Source organism: Nipponia nippon, unplaced genomic scaffold (genome assembly GCF_047370975.1).
Source record: "Nipponia nippon isolate SJK-2023a ecotype South Korea unplaced genomic scaffold, ASM4737097v1 scaffold_3, whole genome shotgun sequence".
Lineage (NCBI taxonomy): Eukaryota > Metazoa > Chordata > Aves > Pelecaniformes > Threskiornithidae > Nipponia > Nipponia nippon.
The window spans coordinates 72,112,496-72,130,581 of record NW_028262347.1 but is presented as its reverse complement, the minus strand read 5'-3'; the positions used below and the strand labels follow the sequence as shown (position 1 = coordinate 72,130,581).

General features: G+C 37.0%; 1 protein-coding gene across 1 annotated transcript in view; it reads left to right on the top strand.

Annotated features, from left to right (window-relative positions):
- PLCZ1 (phospholipase C zeta 1) overlaps window positions 1-17,558 on the top strand; it is a 56,797-nt gene extending 39,239 nt beyond the window's left edge. Inside the window, exons 10-13 of the mRNA XM_009471035.2 lie at window positions 8,434-8,606; window positions 11,677-11,809; window positions 13,557-13,706; window positions 16,885-17,558. Of these exons, the coding sequence (XP_009469310.1) occupies window positions 8,434-8,606; window positions 11,677-11,809; window positions 13,557-13,706; window positions 16,885-16,967 (539 nt within the window). The 3' untranslated portion in view covers window positions 16,968-17,558. The remainder of the gene's footprint in view (window positions 1-8,433; window positions 8,607-11,676; window positions 11,810-13,556; window positions 13,707-16,884) is intronic.
- Window positions 17,559-18,086: the final 528 nt, after the last annotated feature.

Genomic DNA, 18,086 nt, shown 5'->3' with positions numbered 1-18,086 from the left:
GGGGTTTTTTTGTTTTGTTTTTTTTTCCTAAATAAACAGATTATGTTTGATCATGGGAAGTTTAGATATTCTTGCAATCTTACTGAACACTATACATTTTAGAATATGTGATGGAATGTCAAATTTAGTAAAGGAATTTCTGAAATTATTAAATTGAATTTGAGGAAAAACACAGGGTCTTCTATTAAAAGATAATGGAATGCTACTTTTTGTTACAGACTTAATTAGTTTTTCAGCATAATCATTTTATCTCGGTTATTATTTTTACTGGAAATTTTTTTCTAATAGCAAAAGTGTAAAGCAAGCATTTTCTATAACACGGCTTTTTTCAACAGCTAATGTGACATCTGAAACAAACTGAGAATATTCATTATGTTATAGCTTTGAATTGTTGTTGCTCGAATTTCTAGTGAAATTTGTGAAGTGACGTGCTTTAATGTTTTTATTTTTATGCCTGGTTAGGTTATTAGAATACCTCAAAGCTCTTCACAGTATATGTTATTGCAGTTAGATACTATGTTAGACACTTAATCACATTGTGATCCTTAAAACCTTGCAGATGACTTACCTCTAAATATTGCCTATGACATGGAAAAGGCAGATACATTACAGCATTTCATCTTTGTTCATTCTGCATCTAAAAGCCTAATAGTCTCCAGCCATTAAACAGAGCTTCAGCTATCTTTCCAAAATGGGCTTCAGATTTTGTCCCAAACTAAAACACCCCTTCTGCTCAAAGGCAGGGAATGAGTCTCACATGTCATATATGGCAAAAACATGCCCAGGCTGTTCTGTAGAGCTGCCCTTCCAGTCTAGAGCTCATTCTTTGTTTGGGCTTGCTGTGGCCTTATCCCACAACTGACTCATGGAAAATGTGCTATAAGAAAGACAGGAAAGATTTCCTGCTAGCTCCCAAGCCAAGCAATGCCCTGGAAGAATGAAATGAGAAGGTATAGAAAAGTATCTCGTGGTTGGCCACGCCCTCTTGTTGAGGTTTCAAGGACAGGACTAGTCATCATAGGTCAGCTGCAGAAAAGGCGCAGGGATCAATACCTGTATTATTACTGTCTTCCTAATATGGTTTTAACAGTCCAAAATTCATCTTTAAGAAGTGAAAACTAGATCTTGCACAACTGACATAAATCTCACTAAATACTGTTGAATAGTGTGTTCTGGCAAGATAATACTAAGATGCCAAACAAAGTGTGTTTATTATTAACGAAGTCATACAGTTGGAAATAAATCCACAGCTGTAATAGGCCACATGGCCGTCATGGTTATGGAACCCCCAAAAAAAGGGTTTCTTCACCTTTTACTGTTTGCTTCCATAAGTCCCCAGTCCAATGGGACAGCTATTAGAATTGCAGACTCCAGGGATATGATTAATCTCAGACTTAAAGTATGGAGCCATTTTTGGTTTCGTTGTCCCTAAAACTTCATTGATTAGATCCTCACTAGCTGTAGTGGGGCAGCTAACTTGTGTGTAGACATCTACAAGTTAGGTGGGACAATATCACCCTGATATGTGTAGCTACCTAAATACACTCACCTTTCTTTTGGAATGGCTCTGAGGGCTGGGAGGTGTTTTGAATAAAGGTTTCATGTTTCTCTTGCAGTCTCTAACTGTCAGGTTTATGACAAAGCTCTTGGGCTACTCTGGAGCCTGCTTCTTTTTAGGCAGGTTTTTTTGGTGGTTTTTTTTTTGTGGGTTTTTTTTTGTTTGTTGGTTTTGGGTTTTTTTTTTTGTGGTTTTGGTGTGATACTGGAATTTCTCTTAAAAGCAAAGAAACACAGAAATTTCTTTTTATCATTAATTTTTCCAGCTATCTTCACTAAATCCACAACTGCAGACAACTAATAGAATACTAAATAATTTATATGAAATCTAGTAAATTTTAAAGAAAGAGAAAAAATTGCAAGGACACAATTGTCTCTGAACTCCTTGCTGACCTTGTTCTAAACCCTGTATTAGAGACCCAGACTAAATCAGGAATGGGAAGCTGATAATGTACACTGTTGTGCCAAGAAGCACAAGGCAAAGAAATTTTAAAAATTATTTTGGAAATTTATCTGTTTCAGGTGTGAAATAAGTGAAACGACAACCAAAAGATGCTCAGACTTACACTGAAGTGTAACTTTCAGACTGACACATTACTTACATAGCCAACATCAATTTAGATTTTAGATTTGATGGTTTATCAGAAATCCTTTAGGTACTTTTCCCATGAGAACCTCACAAGAGAGGATCCCTAATTGAAACCAGTTGCAGATATACTTGGACAACGGATGATTTTTAATCACCTTTTTTACAGTAGAGCTGCTTGTAATTAAGTAGGAACAATGTCAGCAATTATGAACATTAGAATGACTGAATTCTTAACATTTCTAATGACAGTGTCTTTAGAGCAACAGTATTGAGTTGACCCAAAGAGAATAAGGACAGACCGACTGTTTGCACATGCTGAGCATGATGTGTCAGACAGTTATGTGTTATTACTCAGTTCTCAGAAGAGTGGTCCCTCTTACTACAGCAGAATACCTCATGTTGTAAGTCATTAATAAATTAAGTTTCTATGTGTCGTGGTTTAACCCCAGCCGGCAACTAAGCACCACACAGCCGCTCCCTCACTCCCTCCACCCCAGTGGGATGGGGGAGAGAACTGGAACGGTGAAAGTCAGAAAACTCGTGGGTTGAGATAAGATCAGTTTAATAATTGAAGTAAAATGAAATAGAATAGTAGTAGTAGTAGTAATAATAATATAACACAATAATAATATACAAAGCAAGTGATATACAATATAATTGCTCACCACCCACTGACCGATGCCCAGCCCGTTCCCGAGCAGTGATCACTGCCCCCCAGCCAACTCCCCCCAGTTTATATACTAAGCATGACGTCATGTGGTATGGAATAGCCCTTTGGCCAGTCTGGGTCAGCCCCCCTGGCTGTGCCCCCTCCCAGCTTCTTGTGCACCGGGTAGAGCATGGGAAGCTGAAAAGTCCTTGACTAGTGTCAGCACTCCTTAGCAACAACTAAAACATCAGTGTGTTATCAACATTATTCTCATACTACTTCCAAAACACAGCACTATACCAGCTACTAGGAAGAAAAAATCAACTCTATCCCAGCTGAAACCAGGACACTATGGAATAAAAGCATCCATTTCAAAATGCGTCAGTGATAAGCAAAGCCAGAAATTATAATTAAGCTTAATAAAATTTGGAGTCTGAATAGCTAAAGCCCCAATTTATTCTGTAAGGAGAGGACAAAAATACATACAGTTTGACCACATTTTCTGGTCAGAAAAAGAGATGGGAGACAGTTTGTATGCCATAATTTGTACTAACCAGTTAAGTCTGCTGTGTGTTGTAAGCGTGTGTATATCATTCTATACTTTTGTTCTGGTAGACCTAACTCCTTGTTCATGAAGTTTGAGTGGGATCTCACCTATTCACTGGCTTGGCAAGAGGGCTAAAGCTGCATAAAGACTTAAAAAACTCATAAAGCCCAAGGCAAAGGGGATGCTGAGGACACTTAAAAGACTGACTTTGGACAGTATGTCCACAAGCCTGAATTAACAAGCACCCAGAGATGGCAGTGGGGATCAGAGTGCTATGTCAAACAAGACCAGAACAGCAAGTAATACTTAGGTTCAGAGCAGCCCTAGGAGGCTGGTGTAATTTGGCAGAGAGTCTTAATTATGCTGGAAGTCTTTCTAGTTTCTCAGATAGACCCAGATGAAAAAGGTGTTTAAAAACCACCGTGTTCCACCATTTTTCCAGGTTAAATGTTCTGACCATTTGGTGATAGGGCACATTATCTTCCTTACATCTGCTGTAAGTGAGAAGGGTTTCCAGGGTACTATAGTAAGTATTGTTTTTCTCGTATGCAAACTCCATCAGGCTGCATTTTAGATTGAATAATATTATCAATATACTAAAAGAGAAATATTGTTTGTACTTGAGGATATTGTGATAGCTAACGTTTGCACAGGGTTTAGAAATTAGTGTTATATTTATCATTCAGGTGATGAAGGTATTATCATATTTTAGTTTGATAGAATTTGTTTACTACTGATAAGAGATCCTCCTGCTGTGTATGCTGCTTCTGTTAAATGAATGCTTCCTTCCTAGTATATGTAACAGGTGACAATTTGTCATCATATTAACAGTTTATCCTTCCTTCAGATGTCTTCAGTTGGTTTCAACATAATCTGATGACTGAATATCCTCCCTTTTCATCCTCATTTTGAGTCAACTCATACTCAGCTAGCATGCCCTTCATGCAGGCTGTGGATGAAATTTTTTAAAAGCCACCTACATACCTTTGAAAAAACAAATGTGGACTACTCAGTCACGTAAGGACTTCTGAAAATATTTCTGTAAATTTGGGCAGTGATGGATTGGGTGCAGCTGTGACCTGCATGTGAGAAGAAAGGACAGACGGTGAATGCCCAGCTGGGAGTGCTACCATGGAATGAATGCAGTGTCTTCAAATCCAATCACATAGATCATCTCATAACCAATGACAAAATAAGCCAGATCATTAGGATATGGTCCTGTTTTCATAGTATTTCCCAGTCTGTGTGGAATTCAGTTCAAATTTTGGATATCTAAGGCACAGAAGACACGTTGCATTCATCGTGAGTGGCCCATTTTAAGAACATAGATAACTGGAAAGAGCTGAGAGGATGGCAACAAGACTGATCAAAGGATTGGAAGTGTGCTCTATTACCTCTTTAGACTCAAATGAGTGAAGTAAATCATGGAGATAGGAACATTGGCACTGAGTGCTTTTTGCATATGATGTCTTTGGAGATTGCGTAAAATTCAGACATTTTGAGACGGAATTTAAATGGCATAAAATGCAATTAAGTAAGTAACTCATTTTAAGGAAAATTGGTGACAGATGTGTGCTTATCCATTTTAAAGTCTTCCCTTTTAAATGCAGAAAATACATTAAACGTTAGGGTTGTAATATAGCTAATAGAACCAGGAAGCAAAGAATAAAAAAAAAAAAATTACAATTTAAAAGTCCCAATAGGAATATTAATTGAGAGGGAGCATCACAGACAAAAGACATGCAGTTTTGCTCAACTGCCTTCAAATCATAGTCACTTAGAAATCTAAGGACCCTAGTGCTCACTTTGGTTTTCAAAAGCTTTTGCTTTCAGTCTAAAAATCAATTATGTCTTGAATGGTAGTGCTTATGGAAGGTGCTATATTTGAATACTTAGATTGTGATTAGTTCTGCAGTTAGTTGTGGGACTGACTTCAGTTAACTGCTTGTGATACAGAGTGAGTTTTGCAATGAAATATACCCTTTGTATTCCTCTGTGCATTGTGGATTGTTTCATCTTTTTGGAGTTAGGCTATTTCCTAACTTGCATTTGCTATATGAAGTTACTTACATCTGGGGCCAACAGGGATGGCCACGGCAGCTTTGGTACTTTGCAAGAAGACTTGAGTATTAAATACTCTGATCTGAAGGAGATCTGGCCTCATGGTTCCAGGAAGAGTTGGATCCATTTCAGATGCAGGAATCACACTGAGGAATTCCTTTGCTCAGGTTGTCCTCCAAGCCCATGTTTTGCTCTGCTGTTTGATTTTGATGCTAATATTAAAAGGTTTTTGGTGTGAAATGGAAGGACTGAGGAGAAAGTTTAACTTACACAGTGCTAAACTTCATGTGCCTGTACTTTCCCATGAAAACCATACGTTAAGATTATGTACTGTTCAGATGGTTTCATGGTAAGCACATTTGGGCTGCTTTCCAAAAGAAACCAGCAGTTTCAAGCTCTCTTTGTACATGCATTAAATTTCCACTGTTTCATAAAACAACAGTACAAAGCATGTTATTCACAGTTCTGTTCCTGAATTCAGCAAAAGTAAGATAAAACATTGAGTAGAAATTCAGTCTTCCCTGCAGAAAGATGTTGCTAAGACCACACTGCTAGACAATGGAAAACGTAGGTTTTAATTTATGAACTTTGCCATTTCTCAAGAAGTGTAAGGGTTATAACTGCATCTGAGTAAAAAGAAAAACTGTGCATCAACACTATGCCATAAAGCATTGTCCTAGGAGGCCCCAAGCAGCTATGAACCTTGCAAACAGTTGTAGTAGAGGTACGCATCTCAGAGAATATAATACAAAATTTCACATTCACTTACCTTAATCAAGTTACAACTTGCAATACCGGGAAATTAGCAGGTAAATTAAAACTACTGTTCAGTGTGTTTTTAACTTATTCTAAGGTAAAATTAAATTAAGTAAAAATATAGTGTTGATGTTTGAAGATATCAACCCATAATAACATTGCCCTTCACTTGTGTTACAAAAGTAATTTTCCTAATATGATAAAATGTAAAGTATTCTCCTTTGCTTATTTCTGTTGTTAAATCAGATTTTCCTGCTTAGTAGCCTATGAAGCTTGGCAAATTTAGCAACAGTCTCATTATATGCAATCATGTAATTTGTTTCATCATGTGGAAGCTGCTATTTGAAGCTATGACTGTTCGATTTGCCTAATTTCAGTTACACTTTTTAAACCACATATTCTGAAAGTATGGCCTAGGAATTACCTATGGACTGAGATTTTTTGGGTTATCTGTAGATCCTGTCAGGACCTAGGCTTCAAGGGGCCTCAGGGTTGCAGCTCTGTAGCATTCATTGCACTGCTTGAATCATTGTATTAAGATATAACAAGGGTCGTACAGCACCACACTTGGGTCTGTTTCTGGATGATATGTTGAGTCACAAAAAACAAATTGTGAACCACTGCCAAAACCATACCAAGAGAATACTTACTCTCTTTAAAAATGGCAATGGTGTGCAATGGGCAATATGAACATTTTGAAGTTTAATTTCTGTTGTCAGAGGTAAAATAAGCTTAAAGTTCCTTTGCATATTGACACAGAATCTATGCCTGCATCTACGTTAGCATTTAGTTCAAAGCAGGAGGGCATGTTGTGTTTTGTTGTTGTTGTTTTGGGTTTTTTTGTTTGTTTGTTTGTTTGTTTTTTGTTTTTTAGGCAAGGTTCCCAGTTGCTCCTGCTTACTGCATGTTGGTTCATGTTGCAGAGCAATCTTGCAGAGCACAGATGGGATTCCTTTCAGATGACATAGGGGATGCACTCTGGGAGCACTTGATATATTCCAGCCATTAATTGCTATTGAGGTCATGGGACCAGGCTAGAGCTCTTGTGAAGTAACCCCACCGAAAACATGCATAGTGCAACCATTAGGTCCGTAGTACCAGCTGCTTCACTCTACAGATCTGTTCCTATTTGTGTCATTTACTACAGAATTTTTTAAAAGGATCATCAAAGCAGTGAAGAAACAAATAATTTTTGCAGTGAAACAGCTCCAAATTTCCTGCGTTTTCCACATGAGATAAGGATTTCTGAATTCTGCCAAGTGTTCATTCAATACATTTATATTATCTGATAGGAATATGTAATAAGGTCCTCTTCCTGAATTATTATGAGGAGTCACTTGTACTGCTTAAAGTCTTCATTTTTTTTCCTACAAAGCCATCATGTAAATGACTTTTTATCATTTTCTATTTAACACATGTCATGTTATCACTTCGCTGATTTGACTTGTGCATTTTCTATTTTGAATGTGACAGGAAGCTCCAATGTACTGGAATAGGGGAAAATGTCATTAAACAGGTCTATGTCAATGTTGGCTTTATCTCAAGAATTACAATATCCTGTTGATGAGAAGTGTGTTATTTTATTATTGCTGCTGCAGCAAACCAAAAATGTTTTGAGCTGCCAAGGAAAGGAAAATCTGTCAGGTGTATACTATCAATAAACACCAGTACTGGAGGATTAAGCTTGAAGAGAGTTTGCTCACATAAATTTAAGAATACTTTTAAAATTGCTTCTACTTCTATAAACTTATATGTATTTGCACTGAATATTCTAACTCTAAACTAAAGCTTCTTGATCTTCTGGGTGATACGCTTTTGTGACGAATTCTGCACCATAACTAACGTTAGTTACAATCCTATGTAACTGCACCAGAACTTTGTAAGCAGGTTCAGGGTGCAGGGTTTTGCTGCTGTAGAGAAACTAGTATGTGAATTTAGTCCTTATGGAGAAAAGAGGTCTCTCATTTCTTATTCTCCAAGGTCTAATTTAGAAAGAAAAGGGAAAACACACAACACGTTGTAGTGTAAAAAAGGTCTGTAGGGTAATTCTTAAAACGTGGCGCAGTCCAAAATAATGCATGTCTTTTGTGCATGAATTGTTCATTATTGAATACTGCTAAATTTAAGAGAAATAACAGGATCTTACATGTGACTTGAAAGATATACATATTTTAAACTCATTTGCTTTTGGTTTTGCTATCATTGTCAGAGAGTTGTTTTTAAAAATGGTATCAACTTTAATTCACTAAAATCAATATTTATTTAATTTTATAGTGGCCTTAAACTTCCAGACACCGGGAGTACAAATGGAATTGCAAAATGGAAAATTCCTAGACAATGGTGGTTGTGGCTATATTCTGAAACCAGAATTCTTGAGAAATTGCAGTTCAACATTTACCCCACACAATGTGGGAAGATACAGTAAACCAATGTCTCTGTCAATAAGGGTAAGCTTAGTTAATTATTGGTTTGTTCCATAAAATGTGAAAACAAATGTTATGTAGCTCAGACCTATTAGTTATCTATTATTGGTTTCTCATTTTATCCCCATTCTGGTTGTTGGGAAGTTTAATATTGTTTTTCAACAACATGTTAAAACTGTCATATGGTATCTACTGCTGCTTGGATGGTTTCCCATCTGTAGTTCACTTATTTTTGCTAAAAATATGTAGGTGTTCAGAAGTAATAAGAATTTGTAAAAAAGCATGATTTTTTATGGTATTATGTACACAAATATAAATATAACTTTCACTGTGTCATAAGTGTAGCTGACAAAGGGATTTGTCAGTTATGGTTGTGGGGACTGAACTCGGAAAACTCAGAAATCGAATGTGCACTTTTGGTGTTAATTTCTTTAAGTATTAGTAATACCACATGTACTATTATAAAGCTAATTGACAAATGGAAATGTTTAAAGTTACAATATGAAGCTTTATGCTTCTTTTAAGTTTCATTATCTTCCTATGCATACATAAAAGACTATTTATCATCCTAAAATGATACAAATAAGTGTAAAAAGGGGGATGAACGAATAAGCCTTTGAATTATTTCTACTTCTCCCAAATTAAAATCTGATTTACTTCTTAAAAATATTAGAAATACATGTCATTTAAAAATAATGGGTTAGAAAAACCCTTCTTTTGAGGTCAAGTAGATGTTTTATAATTGTTTGCCAGTTAGAAAACTACCTTTTCCCAATGAAAAAGTGCTATTTCTGATTACACAGTACACTATTTGCATAAATGCTATTTAATTAGCATAAAATTAGTGTATAATTGCTATTTTGTTTCTTTCAGAGAAATAAATAGTGGAGATAAAATATTAGCTAATAACAATTATAAAATACTTACATAATGCGTGCATCTAATCAAGAACATTTTAGTGTCCTAACAGTGAGCATAACAATTATGAATAGACATTACTGGATGATTTCAAGCACCCGTGCATATACATCAGTTATTTTAGCCCTTATTTGTATAAAGCTGGAGTTAATTAAGATGAGGAAAAATCCCCAATTGTAATGCAGGAGACCGACAAAATCATTGACAATGGGAAGGAAATGTCTGAGTTTGGAAGAGGCTGGAAAAGAGAACAGCAGCTTTTTAGACTGAGGATGTAGACTGACATGGCAGGCTGGGTCGTGCAGGATGCAAAGAAGCAATGGCATCCTACCAGCTGAGGGACTGCAGGGTGCAGAGACCCCCATTCATAGAGTCAGCAGCAAAAACCAGGAAATGGTGGCTGAAGACAAAAAGAGTCAGGAGCAAGAGTCAAAGGAAAAAGAGTTTCTGCTAAAGAATTCCTAACTTCATGAATGGAGAAATTACTTAACGGAGGGCAAAGATATAAAATATCTAGGGGTCAAACCTCTCAGACTGACTGTGAATGAATGAATGAAGAGAAGAACATAAATGAACACAAAAATCACACAGGGCCTGGTTTTACCGAATTCATACCCTTCTTAACCTGATGTGCCACAATTCCCATCAACAAGAAGCATATAGCCTTTGAAGCAGAAATACAAATATTCAAGGTATTTCATATGGAAACTTCTGAGTCTGTCATGTTATTTGCTACTTTTTCTGTATGTCTGCTTCACCTTGGGTCTCAAAAATTTAGTGGATTTATGGATTTGGGTCATAGTGTACCAAGAAGAGCTCACTCTTTTCCCACTGTGTGGGAGACTGAGACTGGGTCTAGCAATGGGGTAAGAATAGGAAGCAGGACTTGGCCAACATGGCTGAATTTTTGTCATGACATTCAGGGCATGTCAAAGAACCTCCCCTGGTTCTAAGTGTGCAGGCCATCAGTGCTTGCATCTTGCAGAGCTTTCTAGTGAAGGCAGTAGCCATTTTCTAGTAAGAAAGGGGATAGCATCAGAGTTTGCTAAGCCACTGTTCTTCAATGTTTCAGGCTAAAACTTTTCTTGGAGCAAGGTGTTACAGAAAATAACTAAGCAAAAGGTGGAATTTGTGGAGTTTGCTTTTTGGTGGTTGACAGTGGAATAAGTCTGTATCAAGAGTTTTGAGGCTTAGTCCTGAGATCTGGATCATGAGTCACATCTTTCACCTAGGCTTGCAGGCCTGTATATCTCTCTTGATACATTCCATACATTGCTTTCTAAAAAGGAGATTACTGTACAGATGGTTATTCTCTCCTAGGTGTCCTGAAATACAGATAGAAAGCAGACAAAGTTGTGACTTTCATAAATCCTTTCTTAGGCTGGGTGCCAGATTACAGGGCAGTCTGAGGCAACATTTCCAGGTAGCTAACTAAATTAAGGAGAAAAACATCAGGAGGCCTACTAAATGCAGAGTTTTTATGTATTACTGTAAAAGAGAAGGAACACAGGTGAGGCAGTCTGCTACATACCCTGTAACAGGATGCTGATGTCACCGTAAGTGTTAGCGCTGGTCCACTAGACACAGCTTTAATAGGAATTCATGAGCTTGATCTCAGAAAATGCAAAAATCATGAGACTGATTCCTCCAGCATTATTATTTTGCATGGTAAGCAAATATAATTTTTATGGCTAATTATTGAATAAAAACTTAATTCTGAAAATTATTATTTAAAGCATGATATCAGATTTTTTTTTTTTTTTTTTTTTTTATGATGAGGCTGGTGGAACACTGGAACAGGTTGCCCAGAGAGGTGGTAAATGCCCCATTCCTGGAAACATCAAGGCCAGGTTGGACGGGGCTCTGAGCAACCTGATCGAGTTGAAGGTGCTCCTGCTAATTGGAGGGGGGGTTGGGCTAGATGACCTTTAAAGGTCCCTTCCAACCCAAGCCATTTTATGATTCTGTGAAATTAGCCAAGAATTAAATTAAGTGGGAAGCACCATATTCTTCATTTCATTGTTTACTATCTATTTTTATAATAGTTTATGGCTGGTATATGCGTCTTATAGTAGTTTTGTATGGAACAGTTTTTGCTACTATGGCTGCTAATATGGCTACTATGTAAAGTTCATTCTTACAGTTATTTCAATACATTACAACTTTAATTTTCCAGCTCATCAGTGGTCATCAGTTACCACCCAGTAACTTGTCGAAGACTAACAAAGCTGATCCTTTAGTGCAGATAGAAATCTATGGTGTGCCGGAAGATGAAGCAAAAAAAAAATCTAGTGTTATAAAAAGCAATGGTGAGCATCAGTCTTATTCTCTTGACTGTGAACAAAGAACAGTAATATTTTATAAGGAATTACCATTTTTTCATCCCAATAAGTTGTTATGTACTTACAGAGACTGCAATTATTTCTCTCTAGACTAGGATCTGACACAAAATCTGTAGCAGAAGTTCATGCTATGTGCCATTTTTGTAGACTAGTAGGTTAAGAAAGCACAAACTCTCCTAGTTAGTAGCACTCTCCTGAAGGAAGATTGAATGGATTTTCTTTACTCACTGTTGTGGACTCACCCTGGACAGCAGCTCAGCCCCACAGAGCTGCTTGCTCATTCTCCCCCAGTGGGATGGGGAAGAGAGTCGGAATGGCAAAAGTGAGAAAACTTATGGGTTGAGATAAAGACAGTTTAATAGGTAATGCAAAAGCTGTGTGTGCAAGCAGAGCAAAATAAAGAATTCATTCACCACTGTCCATTGGCAGGCAGGTGTTTAGCCATTCCCAGGAAGCAGGGCTTTGTCATACATTATGGTTTCTTGGGAAGACAGACACTGTACCTCTGAACGTCTTCCTCTCCTCCTTCTTTTCTCTAGCTTTTTTATGCTGAGCTTGATGTTATATGGCTTGCGGTACCCCTTTGGTCAGTGGGGTCAGCTGTCCCAGCTGTGTCTCCTCCCAACTTCTTGTGCACCCCCAACCTACTAGCTGGGATGGGGAGGGGGGGTGTTGCAGAGTGAGAGAAGACCTTGACACTGGGTAAGCTCTACTCAGCAATAGCTAAAACATTGGTGTATCAACACTGTTTCGGTCACAGATCCAAAACGTAGCACCATATGGGTTGATATGAAGAAAATTAACCCTATCCCAGCCAAAACCAGTACACTAATTGGTAAATTTAAAGACTTTTTTTCTGAAGAAATTTCTGTGGCTTCATCACTTAGCTCATATGAAGTTTCTAGTAGGACTAGTCCCTTAAATTGCTTGACAGGTGAAGTGTGTACTCTTTGTAGTTGTCTTCAAGCATTCCCTTGCCTTTATCATACAGATCTTCTTGATGTCTCAGACTAAAAGTTCCCTGTGATCTCCCTTCTTCTGTGCCTTTGTCTTCTATTTTTCCTTTTTCCTTTTTTGTAGATGGCTGCTGTTTTAAATCAGCCCCTGAATTTCTTTTCTCTCCGCATGAACGTTGCTCAAGACAAAGCACCCCCCCCTCCTGTTCCACATCTTCTTTTCGTATTTTTAGTCAAGTGACCGCTTTGCTACCTTAATTTATTTAGCTCCTGTCTCATTTCGAACACTGTAAAAGGAGAAACTTTGGCAAACACATGAAACTGCTATGACTATAGGAAAATTTAAGCTGAGCTGAGGTTCTTAACCTGGTTATCACTGTCCCATTTTGCTCTCTTCTGAGACACCACCAACTTTCTAAGGGTTTTGATTTACAGTACTATGTATCTATCTAATACATGACAAACCCTTAGAAGGGGCTGGCCTGCATACTGTAGGCAAGTCCCAAGCTCTCTGTGTTTGCTTCACTCTGAGAGCTTCCCTCTGACAGTTTTAACTCCATAATCTATACAAAAGATGTGACCTATATACCACTGCAGTCAGTGGGAGTCTCATCATTTATTTGAATGTGCACAGAAATCTAGGGAAAAAGAACGAATCTTTACCAGTTCAGACTAGTGATAGCAGATACAATAATTCAGATATTAAGTAGAATAAATGAAATGGTATTTTGATATGGTGTATTTTCTCTTTTCATTAGCTTTGAGCCCTAGATGGGATGAAACTTTCTCTTTTACTGTCCAAGTTCCGGAACTGGCATTGATACGCTTCTGTGTGGAGGATGAGATCTCTCTGGTTGCAAACGAATTCCTTGGTCAATACACTTTACCACTGCTGAGTCTGAATAAAGGTAATGTTTTTATGTGAGCCACCTATAACAGCTCAAAAAATCTACAACCTTCCAGGCGTTTATCATTACTATAGTATTGATAAAGTACAGCATTATGTTTATTTCCTAAAGGAGAATTGTATAACCATGGGTCAAAATAGCACTCTTCAGTTTTTTGAATCATTGTAGTCTCTTAATGCAAATCCATGGTGTAGAAATCAAAAGAATATTATTGACAGTTAATTATTCCTACTGCAGTATTCCATTCTAGATAGAAACTGCTCAGATGGTATTTTAACTCATTATAACAGGAAACATGAAGAGAGATTACTCAGAACTACTATAAAGGCAACAGTTTTGTGCACTTTCTACTCAGTTAGGCTCAAAACCCAATACAAGCCAAATTAAAACAAAACAAAACAAAATCAAAAACCTCAGGTAACCTATCTGCAACTTTTCAGAGTGGAGAACAAAGAATATAAATTCAGCAAAATATTTATGGTATTTTTCTTGGTAGTGTTTCTTTTATTGTACCGGTATAGCTTCTGGAATCTTATGTGATTAATAGGCTGCACATAAAGAGCAGACACAGATGTCAGCAGGCCAAGGAGAAAGGCTTATGTAAAATGGCTGTTTACTGTATTGAATTTCTAAAGCTATTTCTGACAAAACAAACAACCAACTTTGATTAGTGAATGAAGATGTGAAGGCAAAATGTTGGAGCTGGCAATGGGCACTGTGCCTTTTTTATTAAGCTTAACAGGATTTTTAATGGCTTTTTCTTTCCAGGTTCTGAAGTCATAAAGCTGTTCGTGATTCTTAGTTGAGGTTGAGGAGTTACACAAGAACAAAGACATTACTTTTAAAGCACACTTGCTTTTCCCCAACATAAGTTTTTACACTGATCATCTTTTACTTTCTTTTTATTTATATATTTCAGGATAATGAAAAAAAACCAAAACCCAAACCACCAACTCACAATGTCGAAGACAAATTTAAATAGCAGACACTAAAGCTTACATATGCTTGTAAAACCATAAATTTGGGCTTTTTTTTTTTTTTAATAATTTTTCAGTGTGTCTCTAATGTGCCTGTATGATTAATTTCAGTCACAAATGGGGGATTCGTATTTTGGAAAAGCGGAGTAATTAAAAATGTTAGGAAATGAGTGTAGGTACAAAAACTATGAAGAGTGCCAAACAAATTGCCCCAACCCCCACTTATCACAACATAAAAAAATGTAAGATGCCATCAAGATGCCCAGAGGCATAAATAAAATGCTTCTAAGAGATAAACCAACAGATAATTTCAAAATTTATTGCAATGCTTAAGACCTCTGGAGTCCAGGTCTGGAACCATGGTTTTGCTTTAGGTACCTAAGTTCCCTAAATAGTGAAAGGGGAAAATAACGTGTCTTACAGAGGGAGTCACAACAGTCTAGATTTCTTGGAAAGGAACTGTCTAAACCATGCTGAAGAGTGAGTCAGGATTTAAGTCTTACTCTTCACAGCTCCAATTACTTTAATCTGCACTTCAGGACTGTCCCTCCTTCCCTGGGATTCATATCCCTGAGATGTCCCCTGAGGGCAAGTTGCTTCCAAAAGCTGAGCAGTGCTTACATTTTTTTTTTTTTTTTTTTTTTTTGCTTTGACAGGCAGTGGGACAAAGTTGTGCCATTGCCACCCTACCCTGCATTTTCTCTTGAAAGGAATCCAATGTTTCTCATCACTGCCTTCCTTTCCCCAGCAGCAGCCTCCCAACTCAGCTGTAGATTACACAATGAGTAAGAATGCTTGCTGCCTGCCTGTAGCAGTATTTGATTTTTCATGCAATGATTAAGTAGGTATACTCAGAGGGGCTGAAGATGAGAATAATTCTCTAGCTGGGTGGTTAAAGGCAAGAGGAGGGGGAGCCTGGGTTACACTCCCTGTCCCAGTGAGTCTGCTATGTAGAATACTAATACAGGACAGAAATTCAATTATTACTGCTATTATCACTGGATCAATGAATAGTTAATTATTTCATACAAATTGGAACAATTTCAATAAAAAAGAAGTTTTACTTCTCTCAGGACACTTTGTAGAATATTCTGTAGGTAGGGGATAGAACACAGTCTTTAGAAATGAGTCTTAGTCCTTGAAGTGTATCTTTGGATGGGAAATAAACCAAGTCTTCCACAGATTGTGTGCATGCTCTAAAAGTTGATCTCAAATGCATATTGCCTGGACTCAGCTTTAGTATCTGCTGCCCAGAAGCTGAACCTTAGATGTCAGGTGAACTTTCATGTTGTATAGAAGAATCAAGAAAATCCAAACCCAACTAAATGAGGGTCCCAAAGACTATGTGCACACATCCAGACACACCTAAAGAAGGATTTTGAAAACTGCAGTTCTGAACGTAGATATTTATTCATAACAGATACTTACTTAAATAACTGCAGTTATATATACATAGATAAAACACAGAACATTTTTTGAATCAAAAGTGACGTTGTTTATTATCATGAAATAATGGACATTTACAGTCATATAAAGCAATACAGGTTTAAGGTTTTGGAGAGGGGCTTGTTTTGGTTTTTGAGCAGGTAAGTTAATTAAGTTTGAAGTTGAGAAATATAGCTTCTCCAAATGCTTCAACAACCAGATGAGCATGGAGTTTCTGAGGCATGCCTTCTCTCTGATACTGAGAATCACTCATATGTAAAAGGAGATCCTTAACAGACTTAAGATGTCATGGTAGAAGATCTTACGCTACACTTATTTTCTGCCTCAGCTGGACAGTGCATTACTGCTGCAACACCATTCTTCTCTAACATACTATCACTGTTGATTCACAAGTTATTTAAGTTGCTATCAGAACAATACATGCAGCACATAACATCTTTGGATGTTAAAATGTATGCTTTCCCCACATTTAAATATCACTGGGCTAAAAGTTTTCAGTTTGAAAAAATATGACATCCTGAAAGACACTGGAGTTTTTCACTCTGTGTCCAAAAATGCTGGAATCGAAATACTGCATATGTAGAGGAGAAAACCAGTAGACGTGGGATTTGGGTTCTGTGTCATTTCAGTTTATTTTAAAGAGTTACTTAGAGAATCATAAATTATGCCTTATTTGCATAGTAGATCATAAAAACATTCCATCATAATCGTTGCACTTGTGGTTAATACACTAATGAAGTGTCATTATATTACAGGTTACCGTAACGTTCCCCTGTTGTCCAAAGATGGTGACAATCTCGAACCTGCATCACTGTTTGTTCATGTCTGGTACTATTAATGATGCTCTGCAGTAGCAGTTGTTCTGGAGGATCACAACGTGCTCAATAAAGCAACATCACTCGGCTTGCAACAACTCAGTAGTCTGATTTCCAGAGCGGCACATTCTCAATTATTTTATTAAGCTAATGGGACTTATTGTGTGAGTAAATGGTATCCTGAATAAGTAATGGCTACTGACGTTGGCCCTACCATTATTTAGAACTAATTCATAAAGACGGAACTTTTTTGGACGTTTTTTAAATTCAGTTAATAATTTCATTTGCAGCTAATTTCAAAATTATGATTAATTACTGAGTGAGAATAATATTCTAATATTTATGATCTGAGACTGCAAAATTATGAGCATGTTACATTGACATTTTTATTTACATTGAACAAAATTTCTTACCATTGTATCTTTCCAAGGGAACAGGAAAAATTACACATACAGTGTACCCTTTAAATTTATAATAAAAGCAGCTTCTGATTGGGCTATACCTCTTTAATGTCCACTGTAATTTTACTACCTGGAAAAACAGTTTTGAGAAAAAAACAGCTCTTAAAATGATAAAAACTCAGATACTAATATCAGTACCATTTCTTAGCTTAGTCTTGAACCTCCTGCTGCTAAAGACAGACAAATAATTCACAGACTGATTTGTAAAGGACTATGTTCCTCATAGCGGCAGGGAGCTCAGGATACATCTTACTGTGAACTCAGGAAATAGGAAACACAATGCTCTGAGATGGACTAAGAAGAATTTTAGAAAAGGCAAGGGTTGATTGTGTGATTTAAGATCTCTGAGGACAACTTCTTGCCTTACATAGCTATCAGTGTAGATCTTGCCCATAAGCCACAATTTTCCCACCTTACAAAACTGAAGTATTGTTGAGTGTCCACAGGACTATATCTACTGAGTTGACTGCAGATTTGTTACTCAAACATGGCTTCTTTTTTTTTTTAAAAAAAAAAAAAGTTATATTGATAGTTTTCTTTCTTTAATACCAAACAGTATTGCATATGTTTGCAGATGGTTCTGGTAATATTATATTTTAATGCTCTTTTTATTTAATGCTATTTTAGTGATATTTTATTTAATGTTGCTCTAAGATGGAAAATCAGGGCATGCAATAAACA